Source organism: Solanum tuberosum, unplaced genomic scaffold (genome assembly GCF_000226075.1).
Source record: "Solanum tuberosum cultivar DM 1-3 516 R44 unplaced genomic scaffold, SolTub_3.0 scf00032, whole genome shotgun sequence".
NCBI classification, from domain to species: Eukaryota; Viridiplantae; Streptophyta; class Magnoliopsida; order Solanales; family Solanaceae; genus Solanum; species Solanum tuberosum.
The window spans coordinates 2,356,243-2,374,586 of NW_006238958.1; the positions used below are offsets into that span (position 1 = coordinate 2,356,243).

Sequence of the window (18,344 nt, forward strand, 5' to 3'; positions counted from 1 at the left end):
AATATATATATATATATATATATATATATATATATTTCTGTTAATTAGAAATAATCAAGATATATATTTATTTATTTTAGGGCCTTGATAATTTAGTGACATGACCATATGTACTTTTTCCGTCACAACTCAAGTGTTTTATTCTCTTTTTTGGTTCATTTGAAAGGAGTGTCTTTTTATATTTGATAAGTTTTTTCAATTCCAACATTCAACCACAAAGTTTAATATCATAATACTTAAAATACTAAACACAATGGAGGGAGTATTAAGTATGATTAATTTATTTAGAGTCAAATTGTGTGGACTTTGATTAATATGTATTTTTTCACCATATTAATATAAATTTTTTTTATATTTTTTGAATATCTTAATTTAAAATATTGAATCAGTTTAATTTTAATTTAACTTAAAAAAATAATTAAAATTGAGTCAGAGTAATAAAAAGTCTTATATACAAAGTGAACAAAGTATGGTACTAGTAAGTAAAAAAGAAAAAGAATAGAGGCAAAAGAGTTGAAATCCAAATTGTTTGGGTGTTTATAGAGTCTGGTTATCCATTCCCAGCTGAAGCAACTCTTCCATTCATATATCTAGGGTTTAACCAGTTGGGGGTTGGGGAATTCTTCTACAGTGAAGAACACCTGCATTTTACACAAAATGGAGACCTCACTTCGTTATGCTGGAGATTCCAAGAGTCTGGTGATTCATGCCAGGGAGAAATTCCCCCTCAACACTTTCACCCATTTGCAGGTATTAACCATTTCCTAATTTTGTTTCTCTTTCCATGAAATTTTGTGACAAGACTGAGTTTTAAGCATTTACCCATGTCAAAAGATTCAGTTTTGAGCATTAATAAGTTCTTTCCACGAAATTTTGTGACAAGACTTGAGCTTTAAGAATTTACCCATGTCAAAAGACTCGGTTTTCAGCATTAGTAAGTTATTCTTCTTGAATTTTTTACTTGATATACTCTTGTTTCCTCTCCACAACCTCAATTATTACTCCCTCATCCGAAACTTTTATTGTAAATGTCATGTGGTTTTTTTGGGTATGCTTTCTGCTAGTTCATGATGCCTGGATGATTTAGTTTAACTGTTTACTCATGTTAAAAGACTTGAGTTTTGAGCATCATTGAGTTACTCTTCTTGAAGTTTTTGCACGATAGAGTCTTGCTTCTTCTGCAGAAATCCAATTTTCTTCCTTCATTCTAATTACTTTTATTAAAAATGCCAAGGACGTTTTCAGGCTAGTCAAAGATGTCTCCTTTATGCCTGGCTGATTTAATGCAAGTGCTAGAAACAACACCCTCCCCAGACCCCACTTGTGGGATTTTACAGAGTATGTTGTTGCTTGAAACAGCTTATAATGAGGGGTCGGGGTTCTGCATTTGAAGTCAGTTCAGCGTATCTTCCCTTTTTTTATACCAAGATATAGAAATTACATACTCCTGTACAAGTGTACATTTGGTTTGCTTATCATTATCTCCAAACATGAAACATTATTGGGTATATTGACAATGAATAATGGGCTCAAATAGAGTAGAGGCATATAGTCGAACCCAACTAGATTGATAATGAAATTTGCCATTTCCATTTCTTTTAAGGAAAATGGTTGATGATTATACACATTTATCACTTCATATAAGGTTAAATGATTTTGCTGTAATTCTTGTACATATTTAGATATGCGTATTTCTCCCAGGATAGGTATGCTGAGATAATACCAAGTGGAGAGAAGTTGATGTATAATTTTAAGCTTTTTTGATTCTTCACTGACCCAGCTCTGTTTATAAGCCTTTTGAGCTGCTTATTGGCCTTTATCACACAGATTCTATTCATTGGCAGGGTCATGCAGAACTAGACACCAAAATTGGAGCACCAACTTATCTCTGTGCTATGATAAGGCAATACTTTCCTGATGTATGTTCCTACCCTTTCTACAACAATTTGTTGCTTGTATATGTCGGTACATTTTTAGCTTTAAGCCCTCCAAGAAGTCTAACTAAGCATGTATAGTCTGATCTAACAAATAATTAGGGTCAATCTTTTAGCATTCTATTTATTCTTGGTCCTCAGTAAAATATCGTGTCAAGTGCCCGGAGCTGATTTTGGTATCCACTATCTTACCTGCTTGAGACCAGAGAAAGCATTTTGAATAAACCAGTGTTCATCTCATACACTAAAATGAAGCGTTGTTTAATGACATCATCACATGTTTTCTTATTTATTTGCTTGAAATACTGGTGTAAATGCAGTATAAACCTGTGATTCTTTGTAGTGAGCAGACAAGTTGGGTTCCGGCACAAGCCGAAATGGAAACGTCATTGTGGGCAACTCAATGTAAATTAACCGCCATTCCCGTTACCCCCAAGAACAAGGGAAAATTAAAGAACAGAAGGCAGAAAATAAAATAAAAAAATCTCCATTTCAAATTGAATGTTATGATTTTCTCTTTAAGAGTCAACCTTCACATGATATTCTCCAATGTTTTTAATAATTCTAAAGCTATAACTTTTCTTCCTTCTTATTTTTGTTCTTTTTAAATATGTAAAATTTATTGTCAATAGCATAAATGAAATCTTTTGGCTTGTCCAAAGATTAAGTAATGCATGTGCAAGTATCCTGCTAAAAGAAAAAAGAGATCTTGTTATTGTACTTCCAAATTGGCCAACTCTTAACTAGCTAATTGAGACATATAGCTTGAACTGGTGTACATGAAATTTTTGTTATGGTAGCTCAGGAAATTGAAATGCTTTTGTACTTGTAGCAATATGCTAGTCTCGGTGTTGGAGTGCAATATTATAGGCGGCAAAAGCTCTGGTATACTGTTCGTGGTAAAAAAGAATTTCCAGTGACGGCAAATAATTCGGTAAACTTTCATATCAAGGGCAAGTACGATGTGGACGAAAAACTTTTGGAGGTTGGTAATTATTCAAAATGTGTAAGGTCTATACATGAGTGAAACCGTTGGTGTTTAAAAAATGATGATGTTGATTCTTTTGGAGCAAGGATTGGGATATATCTAGTAATCTTACTCTAGGCTAGCCCAAATAACAAATTAAAGGAATTTGATTTTGAGTTAAATCCATGAATGAGTAATTCCCCTTGTCCAAAAAAAAAAAAGTTTGAAAGAGTAATCCCATTGTCATTTCGGGTATGTTCATATTTATGCAGTCTTATGTACTTCAATCTGAAGGTATCAGGTATGTACATTCTAATCAAATTTTCAGTTATCTGCATCAAGGAGTGTTGTATATCTATTCCTTTGACTAAGCATGTAATCATATTAAATTGATGGTGTTCTCTTTACAATGATTTATCTTATCCAGTATTAGAGTGAAATTGGCTAGAATATACAGAGTGAAATAGTTATAGAGGATCCATATAGCTAAACCTAACTAAGTCAGAATTGAGGCACAGTTAATCGATATCCTGATATATCTTGCAATTTGACATGTTGCTTAAATCTTTGGTTTTAAAGTAACAGTCTTACAGAGACCTTCATACTTTGCTTACTTCAAAACTTCCAGAGAAAATCAAGAGTTGCTGCTGAATTTACTTGGGATATCATGGATGTGAAAAAAGACCAAGATGTGAGGCTCAAAGTTGGATATGAAGTCATTGAAAAGGTGAATCATTTTTGCTAATCTTCAAGTAGTGTACTCTGTCTCCCATCTTCCCACCAATTAATTACCGTTGAAACAAATGTGGAGATTTGGCTTGTGAAAATGGTCACTTGAGCTTCTCTAGCTCTCATCATAAATGCATGGCATTGTCTTGTACCTTCAAATCTCATAAATGAATATAGTATACTATAGTTTTTGGATACTACTTTTCTTTTCTGAAGAGAAAAGATATAGTTCTGATGCTAGAGAGTAGAGACTGCACTTTATCTGTGTTGCATGCACAAGTGTTCCTGCTGTGTTATAGAGCTAATATGAAAAATCTAGAACCCCATTACAGTGACTGGAACTTAATATTCATTTTTATTACCCAACAAACAACAAAATTAAGTTGCTTAAATTGTCAAACATTCTCCTGCTGATCATTTGTGGAAGCTTTAATGAAGTAAGGACCTTCCTACTATGTTTTTACACACGTCATTTCCATTTTTGGGTTATGGTCTCTTCATCGTTGTTTTTCATGTATTTCCTCTCCCTTGCTATTTTGTTGGTTTGATTCATCTGACAGTTAGTTCCATTTTTTAAGAGTCTATTGCATATACTAGTATAGTCTCTTGTATGGATCTCACCAACATGTTACCCTGCACTTTGAAGTTCTGTTTTATTCTCTCTTTTTTTTCAGGTCCCTTACTTTCAGTTTAGTGAAAACAACTGGACTCTCACTGTCAACAATATTGGAAAATGGAAAGTAAAATATAGTTTGTGATATTACTGATGGACGCGTAACTTGTTCCAGTTAGAGTGGGTTATAATTGCAAGAAAGAAGAAAACCATCATCATCCGTCATCTGTGTTTCTATTACATATTTTGACATTCTATAATTGCAAAAAGGCATTACCTTCTGCAAGATCTGCTTTTGAGTATTGTATCCAGAGATAGTGCCATTGCAATACAAAATTCAAACTCATGAAAATTACCTTTCATTTGTGTAAGAAATTTTGATCCCCATGTATGCTTGTCTGCATTGCCTCATCTACTGTGAAGTTAAAGCTAATACATATATATGATTCGGGGAGCTGTGTTTCTGCACTTGGTTTCTTTAGCTGTTTTATTAAATTATAACAACATACCAAGTGTGTCTGTTCCTCATCTTGTTTGTCATGGTCACTCCTACGTTGTCCCATGTAACTTCGTTCCTAATCATCTCTCCTAGTCAATTTTAAAGAAGAATAAATTATATCTTTCCAAATATGTCCACACATACAATTCATCTGAGTATCCTCATATCTGCCACATTCATATTGTAAACACGGGCATTCGTCACTGACCAACACTCAACAATGTTGGTTTAACCACCATTTTGTAAAACTTTACCCTTAAGGCTTGGGACACATTCTTATCACATAATACCCTGGATGTTAGCCTCTATTTCACCCACTCCATTCCAAACACAATGTGCTACATCATCATCAATCTCCCGATATACACCACAACACCACAACACTTCCCCTTGAATATGCTATTTCAATTCGTCCATCACTAAGACAAATAGGAACGATTCAAGGGTTGATCCCTAGTGCAACCCAAGCATGATCAAGAAGTGTTTTGATTCACCTCTCACTGTACTAATCCGGGTCTTGGTTCCATCATATATGACCTTAATTGCCCTAATGCTAGCCACTAGTACTCTTTTAGCCCCCAAACATTTCCATATAGTAATTGATTACCCGATAAGCACACCCCTCCTCATTCTCTTCCATTCTACCTAAGTTTTATTCAAAGTGTACATCGAAATTGCAGTTTGATGGTTAGTTAATCGTGTAATCATTAAACATCTTATTGTCTTTTGTGAAGTCATATCTACAAGCAACATTCATTAGATTCTCTTGCATTCCACGTAAAGAAATCGTGTCAAACAGTCTGATCCTTGTTTTGCCTTAGAAGTTTGAAAATGATCATTTGCTCCACTTTCTTTTACTATAGACTTACGTGATTTCCTTAGTTTATTTGATAGTTGTAATAGGTTTTGTTATTTTATGAATCTTAGTACTAATACAGATCCTTAGTTGGATTTGTTGTGCATATGACATAATCTTTTTAATATTGAAAGAACATTCATTCCCACGAAATGTCAATCTATCTTGTGGATGTCCACTTAAAAGTACATATTAAATAAAAATGTCTTTGTGGTGTCCTTTTATTAGCTACATCATATATTGTGAAATGTCTTAACCCTTCACATGAGAAAAGGGCAATAAAAAACGATTGCCAACGTATGAAGGCAGGTACTGTTGTACTATATCATCATCACGAAAGAGAAGTCGCTACTTCAGACCTAATGGCTTAAAATCTTGAATCCGCCTCTAAGTGGTAGCGTCAACGACTTCCTCGATTTTTCGCATAGCAGCAGTTTCGTGTCAAATGTGTGTATAGTTTGTTCAAAGTCAACAACTTTGGAAGTTTGAAATACGTATGATTTCTGACTTTCAAACCCAAATGTTAGGCACAATGACCCTAACCGAAAGGTTTCAACTTTCAATAGACTCAAAAAAAAAAAGAACAAGTTAGGTGATGTCTTTCTACTTGCCTAAATTTTATTTGATATAATTATTTGTTGGAATAATCGAGGTGGTGAAATTTATGCAGGTCGTGAGTTTTTGGCTCATGATCCCATATATAAGAACACAACATGTAATGTGTGAAGTTAGGTCAGGTCATGAGTTCAAATAAAAGTTTAGAGGTGGAGGGCCATACTTTGAGAAGTTTCGAAGTTGTGTGCCAAGTAATGAAGTGAGTCTAGCAGGAAATTTCTCACTAAAAGAATGTGGAAGAGACAGACTACTAAAATAAGATAAGATAGGGAAAAAAAAAGAAAAGAGAAACGTGCTCCAATTAGGAGTTATCTTTTTATAATAAACCAACAAATAAGAAAGTGCCAACTTGTCATGTGCATAATAACAAAGTGCTTTGGTGACCAATTCACACTTCCTTCTACTGGTCTACTCCATCCACTACCTATTCTATTCAACAAACTAGCTCTTTGCTTTATTTGTTTTTGTTTCTCACTGCTGTAAGGTTCGATTAATTTGAATTTATAAATTTGTATCAAATTCGAACTAGTAACTAATCCCAACATGGAAGTACTGAAAAAACTTATATAAGCAAAAAATCTCAAATAGCCTTGATTGATCATGAGCTTGCATCACGTAAGACTCATTTAAGAGGAAAAACACTTCCTCACTAGATTTCTTTCATATTCAAACTCGAATATGAGATATCTGATTTAAATCGTTCTTGATTACTTTCTTATATTTTGCAGTGGCAAAGTGGTGGAAGAAAGTTTGACTAATAACAACTTAGAGCTGACCTAGACCATTGACCCACAAGTTGTTAATCTAGTCACTTGAGGCTTTGTTTTATGTTTAATAATTATTTATAGGATATTTACAGATAAGTTATGGTGTTTATAATCATGAAAATTAAGACAAATTATTAATAGAATAAGAAAGGAAGTTTAGTTTACGTTTAAAACTACTGTAATAATTAGGCTGATATATTAGAAATGTTTGGCAAAATTTGCCTAAAAAAAGGAATGGGCTCTTTTGAATACTAATCCATAAGTAGTAAATTTTGGTAGTTGTTTTATAATTGTTGGAATCCAGAATTGCTCTCTTAAGTAATACTGACAATATTAATTTGTTATGGCAATTGCTTTTTATATCAGTGTCGTAACAAAACTGACTTTAGACTATAGTCACAAGTAGAATCAACAAAAAAAATTGCATATTTTTCTCAATTATTTGGCCATGTGGAATTCACTCATTTTTTGCTAGCAAGAGCAAATATAAGATGATTTGTTAAATGATAAAGGTATAAATGACCTCAAAGAATAACATTGGATGGTGAAATTAAGATATCTTATATAAATGACCTCTCTTTATTATGATTAGCCTCATCTTTTTGTTCTTTTTTTTCAAAACTCTATAATAAGTTTAAGAAAAGCTATATTTCATGCAACTTAGGTGAAGTAGATCTAGTTTAGAAGTGATAAATATTGCAGAGTGAATTTAGCTTTAACTTGTAAAATCTCGACTTTTCTGTATCATATATTATTTTTATTAGCATGCTTTCGTTGTGTCACTTAAACGTGTCACTAGTGTGTAAGACATATTTATTTATATACTCAATATTTCTCCTATATTTTTATCGATGTGAGATTTATTATCCTAATTAAACTGGGGTGTCACATACACCCTCTTATGGACTCAATATCCTCGATGAGGTTTGTCCCAACACATGGAATTATTTGCCTAGAGTCAGCACTAAGTTTTGCCCCGTCTCACCCGCATCGACAAGGCTGACACATAAATGATCATGATACTATTTATAATGATCTAGAACAGACAATATCATGACTAGCGGACTGGACCATTATATCCCGTCAATAATGTATTTTGTTAAACTCTTGTTATAATTATTAATTAGGGTTATAATTATTATGTCAACATCAACATGTATATATCACAACCCAATATCCCATTTGCTTGCAATCTAGTGGGTTGTGGTGCACTGGTGGGAGTGCTTCACCCTTAACCAGAGGTCTCGGGTTCGAGCCCTGGGTATGGAGAAAATCTTGTTGGGAGCGCCACCCCCGAATGGGCCCTGCAGTGCGCGATCCGGATTTAGTCGAAGCTTCAATGTGGGCTCCGGACACCGGGTGGGAAACCAAAAAAAAAAAGACATAATAAAGTCATTTCCATTAATCTAACTACTAATTGATGCTGTTTTCATCTTTTATCTACCCAAAAAAACAAAAATAAAAAAAGATGTGATGACTACAAATCAACAAACTCCATGATAAGTTGAATAGCTCAAGTACTTTATATGGTTCACTTAAAATTTGGCACACAAGAAAAAGCTAGTAATTAACTAGGTTAAGGAAACCCCAAAAGAGGAAAGAGGGTTATTTATATTGCCTTTGAATTTATTTGGAACTAGCTAGGCTAGGCTTTTTACACTACTACTTCTAGTTCACTTTAATTTGGTTCTTTTATCAACAATCATGTTCCTGTTATTGGCCTTTATGAAAATGACTTTTGCAAAATCAAATATTTTTGTAGAGAATAAGTTCAAAAGTTATGATCCCAAGTTTCATAGTATTGAATTACGTGAAAAAGTTCTAGTTTATGTTATCAAGTTTATAATTGAAACGGAACTCTTTCGTTAGCTCTCACAATAATAATTATGCTTCGATCATAAATAAGTTGAAGTTGACTACATACATTTATACTATTCTGTTTAAGCTCACTTCATGTGATCATCACATTGAATAAAAAAGAGTTAAAACATATGTAAATAAGTATAATAATAATGATAATGATAATAATAATAATAATAGTAATAATGTCATAAGTTTTTTAATAAGACTAAACATATTCACTTATATAACTTTTTTCCTTTATAAATCATAGGATCATATATAAGTTTACATGGATTCCAAGAAACTTTAAGCTTTTTGAGACAATCTTCTTTAGTATAATTTTAGGTCTTGTTCCTTTTAATACCTTTAATTATCTTAATTTTACGCGAACAAATTGATATATCTACAAATCAATACAAGATATGATTAGACTATTTCAAGTTTCTTTCTCACATTTTAATCCTTGATATAATGATACTTGCACTTTTAAAAAAAATATATAATTTTAAATTTTTTTATATAACTACAAATTCATGCATCCATATCCCTTATCCAAAAAATATTATATTTGAGATTTAGTGGGTCACCTGATAAAATGATCACATGAAAAGATGTAAAGAAGAAATATAAAAATATAATCTCTTAGTTGGAGCGTGATTATAAACATGATGCTATTTCATGCTAAACTCCAATAGTTACTATTTAATACCATAAGATTTTTTTTAAAAAGAATAGATTTTTTTTTTGTTTATTTAATTTTAATTTTTTCAAATACAATTTAGACGTAGATTTTAAATTTATTTTCCTAACTCCAACTTTATAATAAATTTCAATAAAGACGGATCTACAACACAAGAAGTGTGACTTTGACACCATCGTTTCATTTCTTTATCCCAAAAATAATTAATACGATAAGTACGTTTTAGAAAAAAGGTGATTGCTTAAACAGTGTACTCACTCCTTTATAAAGCTAAAAAAAGAGCTACCAAAATCAAATACTTAGTTTTAAGCGCAACGTTTTGTTTCCCTCTGTTAATTAAGCTCCGCACTTTCCTCATGAGTAATTCTGATCCTTCACCGTCGCCGCCGTCTACAACCACCGGAATCGGTCAAGTCGACTCCGACTTCGTCGTCATCCTCGCCGCTCTCCTCTGTGCGCTCATTTGCGTCCTCGGACTTGTCGCTGTTGCTCGCTGCGCCTGGATCCGACGGATCTCCGCCAGAGCAACCGGAAATTCCGCTTTTTCGTCACCTCCTGCTAATAAAGGTTTGAAGAAGAAGGTTCTCAAGTCGCTACCGAAGTTCAGTTACTCAGCTGAACACGCCGCGAAATTCTCCGAATGTGCAATTTGTTTAGCGGAATTCGTAGTCGGAGATGAAATCCGAGTGCTACCGCAGTGCGGCCATGGATTTCATGTAGGATGCATCGATACCTGGTTAGGCTCGCACTCGTCATGTCCTTCTTGCCGACAGATTTTAGTAGTGACGAGATGTCATAAGTGCGGCGAGTTGCCGGTAGCAAGCTCGTCGTCAGCTCCCGTAGCTGAGCCGGAAAGCCGATTACCGGCAAATTATCATGTAAATGCATTTCTACCGTAAAATTTAGGTAAAAATTAGTAGTTAATTAGGCTGTGTGTATATACTACTCCTATATTAATTAAATCTATGTAAACGTATATATTCATTCAGCCCTACTATATTAATATCATCAATTAGGGTTACAGAAAACTACTGTTTGAATTTATTAACAAAGATTATTACTGTTTGAATTAGTGTTAATTTGTCATTTAATTTCTTGTTTAGCTTAAAGTGTGCGGCCGTCAATCACCTTTCCGCCTTTTTTCCCCCGTGAGCCGATATTATTATTTTTGAAAAATATTGTTCAATGTATCTCCATTAACTAAATATATATATTTTAAATTGTTAGCTAATAAAATCTGGAATTTTTTTATAATAATAATTTTGTTTGTACAAGTTGTAGTGGTGAGGTCGATAAAGTTGGTAAACCACCAAATAAGCTACCAAAAATGTTACTAGTTAAATAAATAGATAATACTCACAAATCGCATTATCTAGAATTAATTAACATACTATAAAATATACGCTCTTTTTTTCTTGTCCTAACCTTTTACTATTATAATATTAGGATAAATCTTACTCCAAGTTAGTGGTGAAATATATAGTATATTAATTAACTTATTGAAGCCATTTATTCCCTTTTAATGGGAACCGTCCAACGTAGTAACTAGGCAGGACCCATGAAATCCCACTATTGTTAATGTCTAGAAGACCTAGTTCTTAATTACAACTTTATAATATATAGTAATATTAGTTTCCACTTAAAAATGTGAATGACAAATAAAAATATTTAATCAAGTCATAAATTCTTCCACTTAGGGTGGGGTTGATTTGACCATAGTTTAAACTTACTTTTCATTAGACTTCAGTTAGAGTTCACATTGAAATTTTGTTAAAGTTCAGGATAAATATAAGTTGACGATAAGTATAAACGTCACGGGAACGTAGAGGAAGGTAAGGGAACGTTAGACATGTGAAGGGGAGAAACATGGGATAAGAATGAGGAACAGAAAGGAACAGTTTTTATGGGTAAAAGGATGAGTGATTGTAGGGATGAAGACAAGAGTGGTTAAGAGCCTTTCCAGGAGACATGCAATAAGCATGTTTCCTTTTCCTGCTTCATTATCTCTTCTTGTTTTGCTTTATTTTATTTTATGTGTTACCATTCAAATTTCACGCAAGTAAAATAACTGAAAAATTATATTTCTAACTTAGTAATAAATTAACCTTGTTTAAATGGCTAAGACAACAATTAGTATGTGAAACTAATCACCAAAAGAACAATAATATCGAACATAGATATAAAACGTCATATATTTAGAAGAAAACAAGAAATATGGTTGAGGAATCCTATTTTCCTGCAACAAATATTGTTACCTAATAAACACCTAAAGTATATTTTAAATTCTATCTATTAATTTAATCACCTCAAAGGTGATTACTAGCAAAAATAAACATGGCAAATCATCTAATTAAGGATTGACACATGGCTAATCCCATTTATTTTCTTTTTGATCGGTGTCTTTAGAAACAAAGCTTAAACTCAAGCTAGAAAGAGAGAAGAAAGAAAAAAGTTTCACGTGTTGTCGGTGTCTTTAGAAACAAAGCTTAAATTCAAGCTAAAAAAGAGAAGAAGAAAAGAATTTTACGCACTCAACTCCAAGTGAAAATCACTCAATTCACATCGCATTTGAGGTATTCACTAGGCACATTTTAAACTTATGTTTAAAAGGTTACTTCAATTGGAGATGTCTAAATGAAAATTTTCGTGAAAGCTTTTGATATATTTAGCCTATTTATAAATATAACCTTACCAAATACATGGCTCATTGAAACTTTACACATATTTTAAAGATTTGTACTCAATATTTTCATCACATGATGGCCAAATATCCCAACTGACAAGATGAATAAATGTATTTTCTTACTTTTTGGGGGGGGAAAAAGGAAGACTACCACAACTTAGAGAATATACTAATTTGGAAATTGTCATACATCTCAAAATGGTAGTATACAACTTCTGAGCATATAACTATTGAGAAATGGCAGTACCAGATGGATGTAAAATGGAGGACCTAGAGAGAATGAAATTTTATTTTCTACAAGTTTACTACATACTCGTAGTAAATCCGACAGAAGATACCTTAAACTACTCATGCTTCGCGATAGCAGCTTGTCTTGCACCAACAGCAAAGAACTCTGTAATGACTTCTAAGGGCATGCCTTTGGTTTCGGGAACCCTCAAGAAGACGAAAATCCAAGAAATGACACATACAATGGCATAAATACCAAAAACTCCAGATAAGCCAATCGAGTTGAGCATCACAGGCAGTGTGTAAGTCACAATGACATCACATATCCAGAAGACGAGAGCACAGATGGCAATGCACAAACCACGAACCCTTGTTGGGAAAATTTCTGAGCAGAGAATATTTGGGATTGGTCCATAGCCCGTTACAAAGAAGCAAAAGTAGAGAATCACGCAAATAGTAGAAACGACTGCATGAGCCACACTCCCGAGGTTGATAGTGTTACCAATGACAAGACAGATGAGTGATAGTATGAGAACAGGAATAGTGTACAGCAGCAGCGACCTGCAATTTATCATTTTAATGACACATTCGACAGCATAAAATAAATAATACAACGATGAAGAGTTTGTATTTCTTTATTATAATCAATCAACAACAACATACACAGTGTAATCCACAAGTGGTGTCTAGGGAGGATAGGTTGTACGGAGACCTTACCTCTACCTTGGAAGGTAGAGAGGTGGTTCCAATATACCCTCGACTCAAGGAAAAGCATTTTCAAAGAAGTTTAAGATGATATATAGCCTGTGTATTGTACAAGTAGCAAACAGAAAATATATTAAGTAATACTAGTTGAAAAGTTAGTTAGACAGAGAACATGTCATCTACATCTAAATTGGATTAGTTAATTAAATTTGGAAATGTATAAACTTTGAGTAACTAATTGTTAACAGAATGATGTCACACATCTTTGTTGTGTAAATTTGTCAGAGAGAATACTATCTGTCACGAAACACAACTCAAAAACTAACCAATTTGAAATTTGGTCTCATTGCAGATAGGGCATCGATTTTCCAACCTTGGATATATATATATATATATATATATATAAATAAATTCCGAGGAGACTACCAGAACATATATAAGGAAAAAATATGGTCCTACATGCAAATCGAGACTCACTGCACATATTTCATGGATTTTCCAGCAATAAATCTTGAGGACATAACCAAAACCATCCTTAATCTAACGCAGAAGAAAGGAATCAAGAGAACATTACCTTCTGCCAGCCACATCCATGAATCGCATTGCAATAGCTACAGAAGGGAGCATCAGGAAGTTTGTTAACGCACTGATGAGGAAGGATGCTGAGTCTGATGCGATGCCAAAGTTAGAAAGAAGAACTCCTACACCTGCCTGCTCAAGGATTTGAGGAGTGTAGTACATGACTCCATTTATACCGGAAAACTGCAGACAAAATATTACAGTCGTAAGATGGCAACATTCCAAGCCTTAATGTCTAATAACAGTGAGCAGTGCCTCAATAATTTGGGATTATTAATTACAAGGTAGTTCTCATTATAAAACTACATAATGAAGTGAGTACAGAAGAAGAGACTCTGTAAAGATAACAAAAGAAAATACACTAATGGAGAAAATGATTCATCCCCACCCTATTGACAAAGTTGAACTAAACATAAAAAAAACTGCAGAGTTGTTTGTTGCGAGGATAATAATGCTTCAGATAGACACACACCAAAATATTTCCTTAAAACTTAATAAATTAGTCGTTATAAAGGTAAGCTACTTTGTATCTGCTTCCAGATAAATGATAAGAGGATGTGCTGTGTAGTTTGGTCAAGTACTCCTTACATGATCCTACACTAATCACAATCCCAAGATACTTATATTTAAAGAAGAAACAGAATGCTCAACTCCAAGGATATAATGTATTTGAAACTAAGTCCATTTCGTTAGCATTCAAGGACTTTGTAGCTATCAAATTTAATCCTAGTAAAACAACCAAAAGAAGCAACAGAATGATAAAAGAATAATACTCCACCTGTTGCAATATTTGAATTCCAATTCCAACAATGAGCGCTCGCTTGACTCCAGGTTCAAGAAGAGCAGCCCAACTCGGACCTTTTGAAGCAGTTTCAGATGGATGGACCATCGCTGGTCCCACAGGATGCTGATCCATAAGTTCCTTTGAGTAAAGTGCAGGCTGACTTACCAAAGCCGCAGCTTGTATGAATTCACCATCTTCAGGAATATCACCACCAGGGACTGAAACGAGAGACCCACGTCGAGAGCCAGGGCCTGCCTCCTGATGCAAATATATCCTTTTGAAGCCTCCTTCTTTAGTTCCATCTTCACCTTCCCTTTCAGACCATTTCCATGCCAACTGCCAACCACCACCAATGCCCATGCTGCCTACACCCTCTCCAGCATTGCCTTGCATAAGGCTGCTATGCCGCCTCACGCTCAGAGTGCTGCCATGGGGATGAGGGACTACGGTTTCCACAGCGGTTGTTTGACGTGATATCAATGGACTTTGTAGATTGTCATCAGAATCTGCACCGCCATCCGAAGGATAATCATCACCTTCTCTCTGCAGACTCTCCTCATCCCAGTGATCATCTTTGACATGAGGATCCATGGTGCTGATCATGCTTCCGAAATTGGGGAATAGCATGCTTCTCATACTTCCTGTATCAGGGAGATTCTCATGGACACTACCAAATAGAGTCACAAGAGGATCCATAAGAGGCACACTCTGCTGCACCATGCTCCCTTGCCTGGACACAAGAGCTAGACTACTCTGTCCAGTAACTGGCTTGGCCACCCACGAGAGGCCTTCCTCTGGGCCGTACAACTTGATATGATCTTTGTCAGTAGCCAGGTCCTGATCCTCAGTAAGCGCATTAGCTGGACCAATGATATACTCTTCTATTGATGGTTCAATGCCAACTGCCAAACCCTCAACAAGCAATGCCATCTCCCCTATGCACAGAATAGTCAACAAAATCAATATGATGAAATCAGTGTCTCTAACAAATAGGATTCACTAGATGAATATGAAAGAACTTAAAAGAAGAGTATTCTACTGACTAGAGAACCAGAGAGAGAGAGAGAGATGGTGAGACTTATTGCCTCCAAGGAAATAAATCCTAAAAGGAAGGAATCAGGGAATATTCAATAGCGTTGGTAGGTATACATATTGTGTTTTGATATGGTATAATATATTGAGTACATGTTTACATGTTCTCCAGTTCCTGATTTCTCACTTATATGGAAGTAACTCAAATAATTCATGAAAGATAGTAGAATCTGGGAGAAAGAAAATATAGAAAATGAGTGATTACAAATCAATAAACCAATCGATAAGCAAATCTGACATTTTTCCTTCAAAAAATAAACTTTGGAAAGAATTTGACAAAGATAGGCACCGACTGAGTAGTGAATAGTTAAGAGGGGTAAAAAATGGATAACGATAAATAATAGAGGAAGCTAAAGTTTAGATGCATTCCTATTTTGGGAGCTACTCCCTAGCAGATTGTGAAATCAGCATGAACGTTACAAAAGGAGTTATACTAAATATTTATACCACTACTTTCACCGATCTAACAAAATCCCTGAGAAAGCACAATCCACAGTCAACATATTCTGAACATTTAAATAGCCAGCTGACACAAAAGGGAATTGTTTCCAAAGAATAGCAGATAGCATACCTGAAACATCCTCTATGCCACGCAATTTCTGCAAAACTTGTTTTGCCTCGACCATTCTTCCTTTACTCACTAGCCATCGAGGAGACTCAGGCAAATAAAGTACAACTAATACGAAATAGATAAGAGAAGGAATTGAAAGAACACCCAACATCAATCGCCAACTCGGCGCTGTCATTAAGGACATTCCGAAAATCATGCAGTAGGCCAAGAACATTCCACCAGAACCAGTGAATTGTGGAAGAGTATTCAGTGACCCTCGTATTTCTGATGGAGCAGTCTCAGATATATATAGGGGGACCAGAGTAACCGCTAAGCCGATTCCAAATCCATCTAATAGTCTAGCTATAAGCAGGACATAGACATTAGGGGACCACAACATTATTAAGCCACTAAGGAAATAAAGCATGGATGACATAATAAGCATAGGGCGACGACCAATACTGTCAGCTATGGATCCAGAACAAGTTGTGACAAGTGTGGCTCCAATGAGTGACATCGCAACAACAAGTCCTTCCACTGAAGCATCCAAAGCAAGCTCCTTCTTTATGTAAACAACAGCTCCTGCAGGTTTGAATTGTAGAAGACTTAGAATACCAAACATGTATAAAACTCTTGTAGGGATTTAATTCTGCATGTTCGTGGAAATAATGCAACTAGGAAAACATAATGATTGAAAATACTACTCCCTTCGTTTCAATTGTTTGTCTTACTTTCCTTTTTAGTCCGTTTAAAAAATAATGTTTTTGGCCACTCTTTACTTCTAACATTTCACATGACATGTTTAAGACTGACCGCAAGATTAAAGAGCACTTTGATATATTCTATATATCTTTAGTTTAAGACCACAAGATCAAAAAGTTTTCTTTACTCTCTTAAACTCCGTGCCAAGTTGAAACCAGACAATCAAATTGAAATAGACAGAGTACAAAACAAAATGCAAGAACACTTGCATATCATTAGTTGCAGATTTATACTGAAATGAAAACAACTCAATAGCAGAAAACTCTGCATTGAACTATCTCGCAACTTCTTTATAATAAATAAAATTCAGTATATGCTATTCCACCACAACAATTTAAGAAAGATAACAACTCAAATTCATTATATGCTATTACACCACAACATTTTTACTAATTGGAAAGATAACAATTCAAACTCAGTATATGCTATTCCACCACAACAATTTAACTAATTGGAAAGCTAACAATTCAAATAAAGAGTAAACAATGTTTACCAGCAATAGTAGCATTATCCCAACCCTGCAAAAAGTTTCCAATTGTCGCGGCAAGCGCAACTAACACAGCACCATTCATCTTTTCCAGTACTAGTAGCACACAAGTCAATCAAATTTTGAACTATACCTGCAAATTAAGAACACTTATAACTCAATCCACCAAAACCACAGATCTAAACTTCACACTACAAAATTGCCATTAGTAAAAAACATACAATTCTTGACAAAAACTAAAATCATATACATGGTAAAGTTGTCATTAACACTAACAAGTCTAAAAACAGTAAATTGAGGAATCCCAAGTAGAAAAGATTGTACCTTTAGATGGCTGAATTCGATTAGAGAGAGTAAAAGCCAAAAGTGGTCGAGCCAGCTACTATATACTCAAAATTCAAGAAGTACAGAAAGGGTATATTCTAACAGTTTGGAATTGGAGTTAATCAGCAGAAAAAAAGATTTCCCATCTCAGAAAACAGGACAAACAAGTTTGGTTCTATGAATCTTTATGGCTGGACAAAGAGGGTGATCAAAACAACATAAACAAAACCAACCGCCTTTCAACATAAACCTAAGACATCATTAAAAAGGTTTTGTCTTTGTAAACCCCAGAAGCTTAAACTGAAAAATATCTTCAAGAAAGTTTTGATCTTTTTTTTTTTTTTATCCAAGATTAAAAATTTTTTATAGTAGAAATATAGTGGTAGTAAGCTAAAGGGGGAAAAAAGAATATAGAATAAAGAATAATTAAAGTTAAAGATTAAAATGGAAGTAGCCAAGAAGACAAAAAGGGAACAGCTAAGCTTGACCTTTCCAGGTTCTATTAAATGGATCTCAATTGTGTCCCTCAAATTATACTATTTTCCATTACTCCAACTTCATAATGATTTTTTAGTTTTAAAGCTAAAGTTCTTCCTTTTATGTGTTTTAAAGAAGTTTAATAGTTAAT

At 34.3% G+C, this 18,344-nt stretch overlaps 3 protein-coding genes across 4 annotated transcripts; 2 read left to right on the plus strand and 1 right to left on the minus strand.

Moving 5' to 3' along the window:
• The first annotated feature begins 511 nt into the window (after positions 1 to 511).
• Positions 512 to 4,697, plus strand: LOC102579264 (outer envelope pore protein 21B, chloroplastic-like). The gene is made up of 5 exons (XM_006342102.1): positions 512 to 750; positions 1,845 to 1,919; positions 2,767 to 2,919; positions 3,530 to 3,628; positions 4,305 to 4,697. Exons 1-5 carry the CDS (start codon positions 658 to 660, stop codon positions 4,386 to 4,388), a joined length of 504 nt encoding a protein of 167 aa, XP_006342164.1. The 5' UTR covers positions 512 to 657; the 3' UTR covers positions 4,389 to 4,697.
• A 5,053-nt stretch (positions 4,698 to 9,750) lies between these two features.
• LOC102579592 (RING-H2 finger protein ATL80) lies at positions 9,751 to 10,593 on the plus strand. Its single transcript, XM_006342103.2, has one exon. The coding sequence runs from the start codon at positions 9,879 to 9,881 to the stop codon at positions 10,419 to 10,421; it is 543 nt and encodes a 180-aa protein (XP_006342165.1). The 5' UTR covers positions 9,751 to 9,878; the 3' UTR covers positions 10,422 to 10,593.
• Positions 10,594 to 12,350: 1,757 nt separating this feature from the next.
• On the minus strand, positions 12,351 to 18,099 carry LOC102579915 (monosaccharide-sensing protein 2). Of its 2 annotated transcripts, none has more exons than XM_006342104.2 (6): positions 17,717 to 18,099; positions 17,399 to 17,525; positions 16,165 to 16,725; positions 14,496 to 15,436; positions 13,713 to 13,900; positions 12,351 to 12,994 (listed from the first exon to the last, which is right to left on the minus strand). In XM_006342104.2, the coding sequence occupies exons 2-6, from the start codon at positions 17,475 to 17,477 to the stop codon at positions 12,550 to 12,552; spliced, it is 2,214 nt and encodes a 737-aa protein (XP_006342166.1). In that variant the 5' UTR covers positions 17,478 to 17,525; positions 17,717 to 18,099; the 3' UTR covers positions 12,351 to 12,549. The 2 variants fall into 2 exon arrangements, with proteins under 2 accessions (XP_006342166.1, XP_006342167.1); XM_006342105.2 differs by having other exon boundaries at positions 12,393 to 12,994; positions 17,939 to 18,099.
• Between the last annotated feature and the right edge of the window lie 245 nt (positions 18,100 to 18,344).

What these genes read in the sequence shown, in the direction of transcription:
- LOC102579264 (XM_006342102.1), top strand. Translation starts at nt 658, where the DNA reads ATGGAGACCTCACTTCGTTATGCTGGAGATTCCAAGAGTCTGGTGATT. An exon ending in ACACTTTCACCCATTTGCAG is followed by an intron (nt 751 to 1,844) that starts GTATTAACCATT and finishes ATTCATTGGCAG; the next exon opens with GGTCATGCAGAACTAGACAC. An exon ending in GATATGAAGTCATTGAAAAG is followed by an intron (nt 3,629 to 4,304) that starts GTGAATCATTTT and finishes CTTTTTTTTCAG; the next exon opens with GTCCCTTACTTTCAGTTTAG.
- LOC102579592 (XM_006342103.2), top strand. Translation starts at nt 9,879, where the DNA reads ATGAGTAATTCTGATCCTTCACCGTCGCCGCCGTCTACAACCACCGGA.
- LOC102579915 (XM_006342104.2), bottom strand. Translation starts at nt 17,477, where the DNA reads ATGAATGGTGCTGTGTTAGTTGCGCTTGCCGCGACAATTGGAAACTTT. An exon ending in GGATAATGCTACTATTGCTG is followed by an intron (nt 16,726 to 17,398) that starts GTAAACATTGTT and finishes TCAAACCTGCAG; the next exon opens with GAGCTGTTGTTTACATAAAG. An exon ending in ATGGATGTGGCTGGCAGAAG is followed by an intron (nt 12,995 to 13,712) that starts GTAATGTTCTCT and finishes GATAAATTGCAG; the next exon opens with GTCGCTGCTGCTGTACACTA.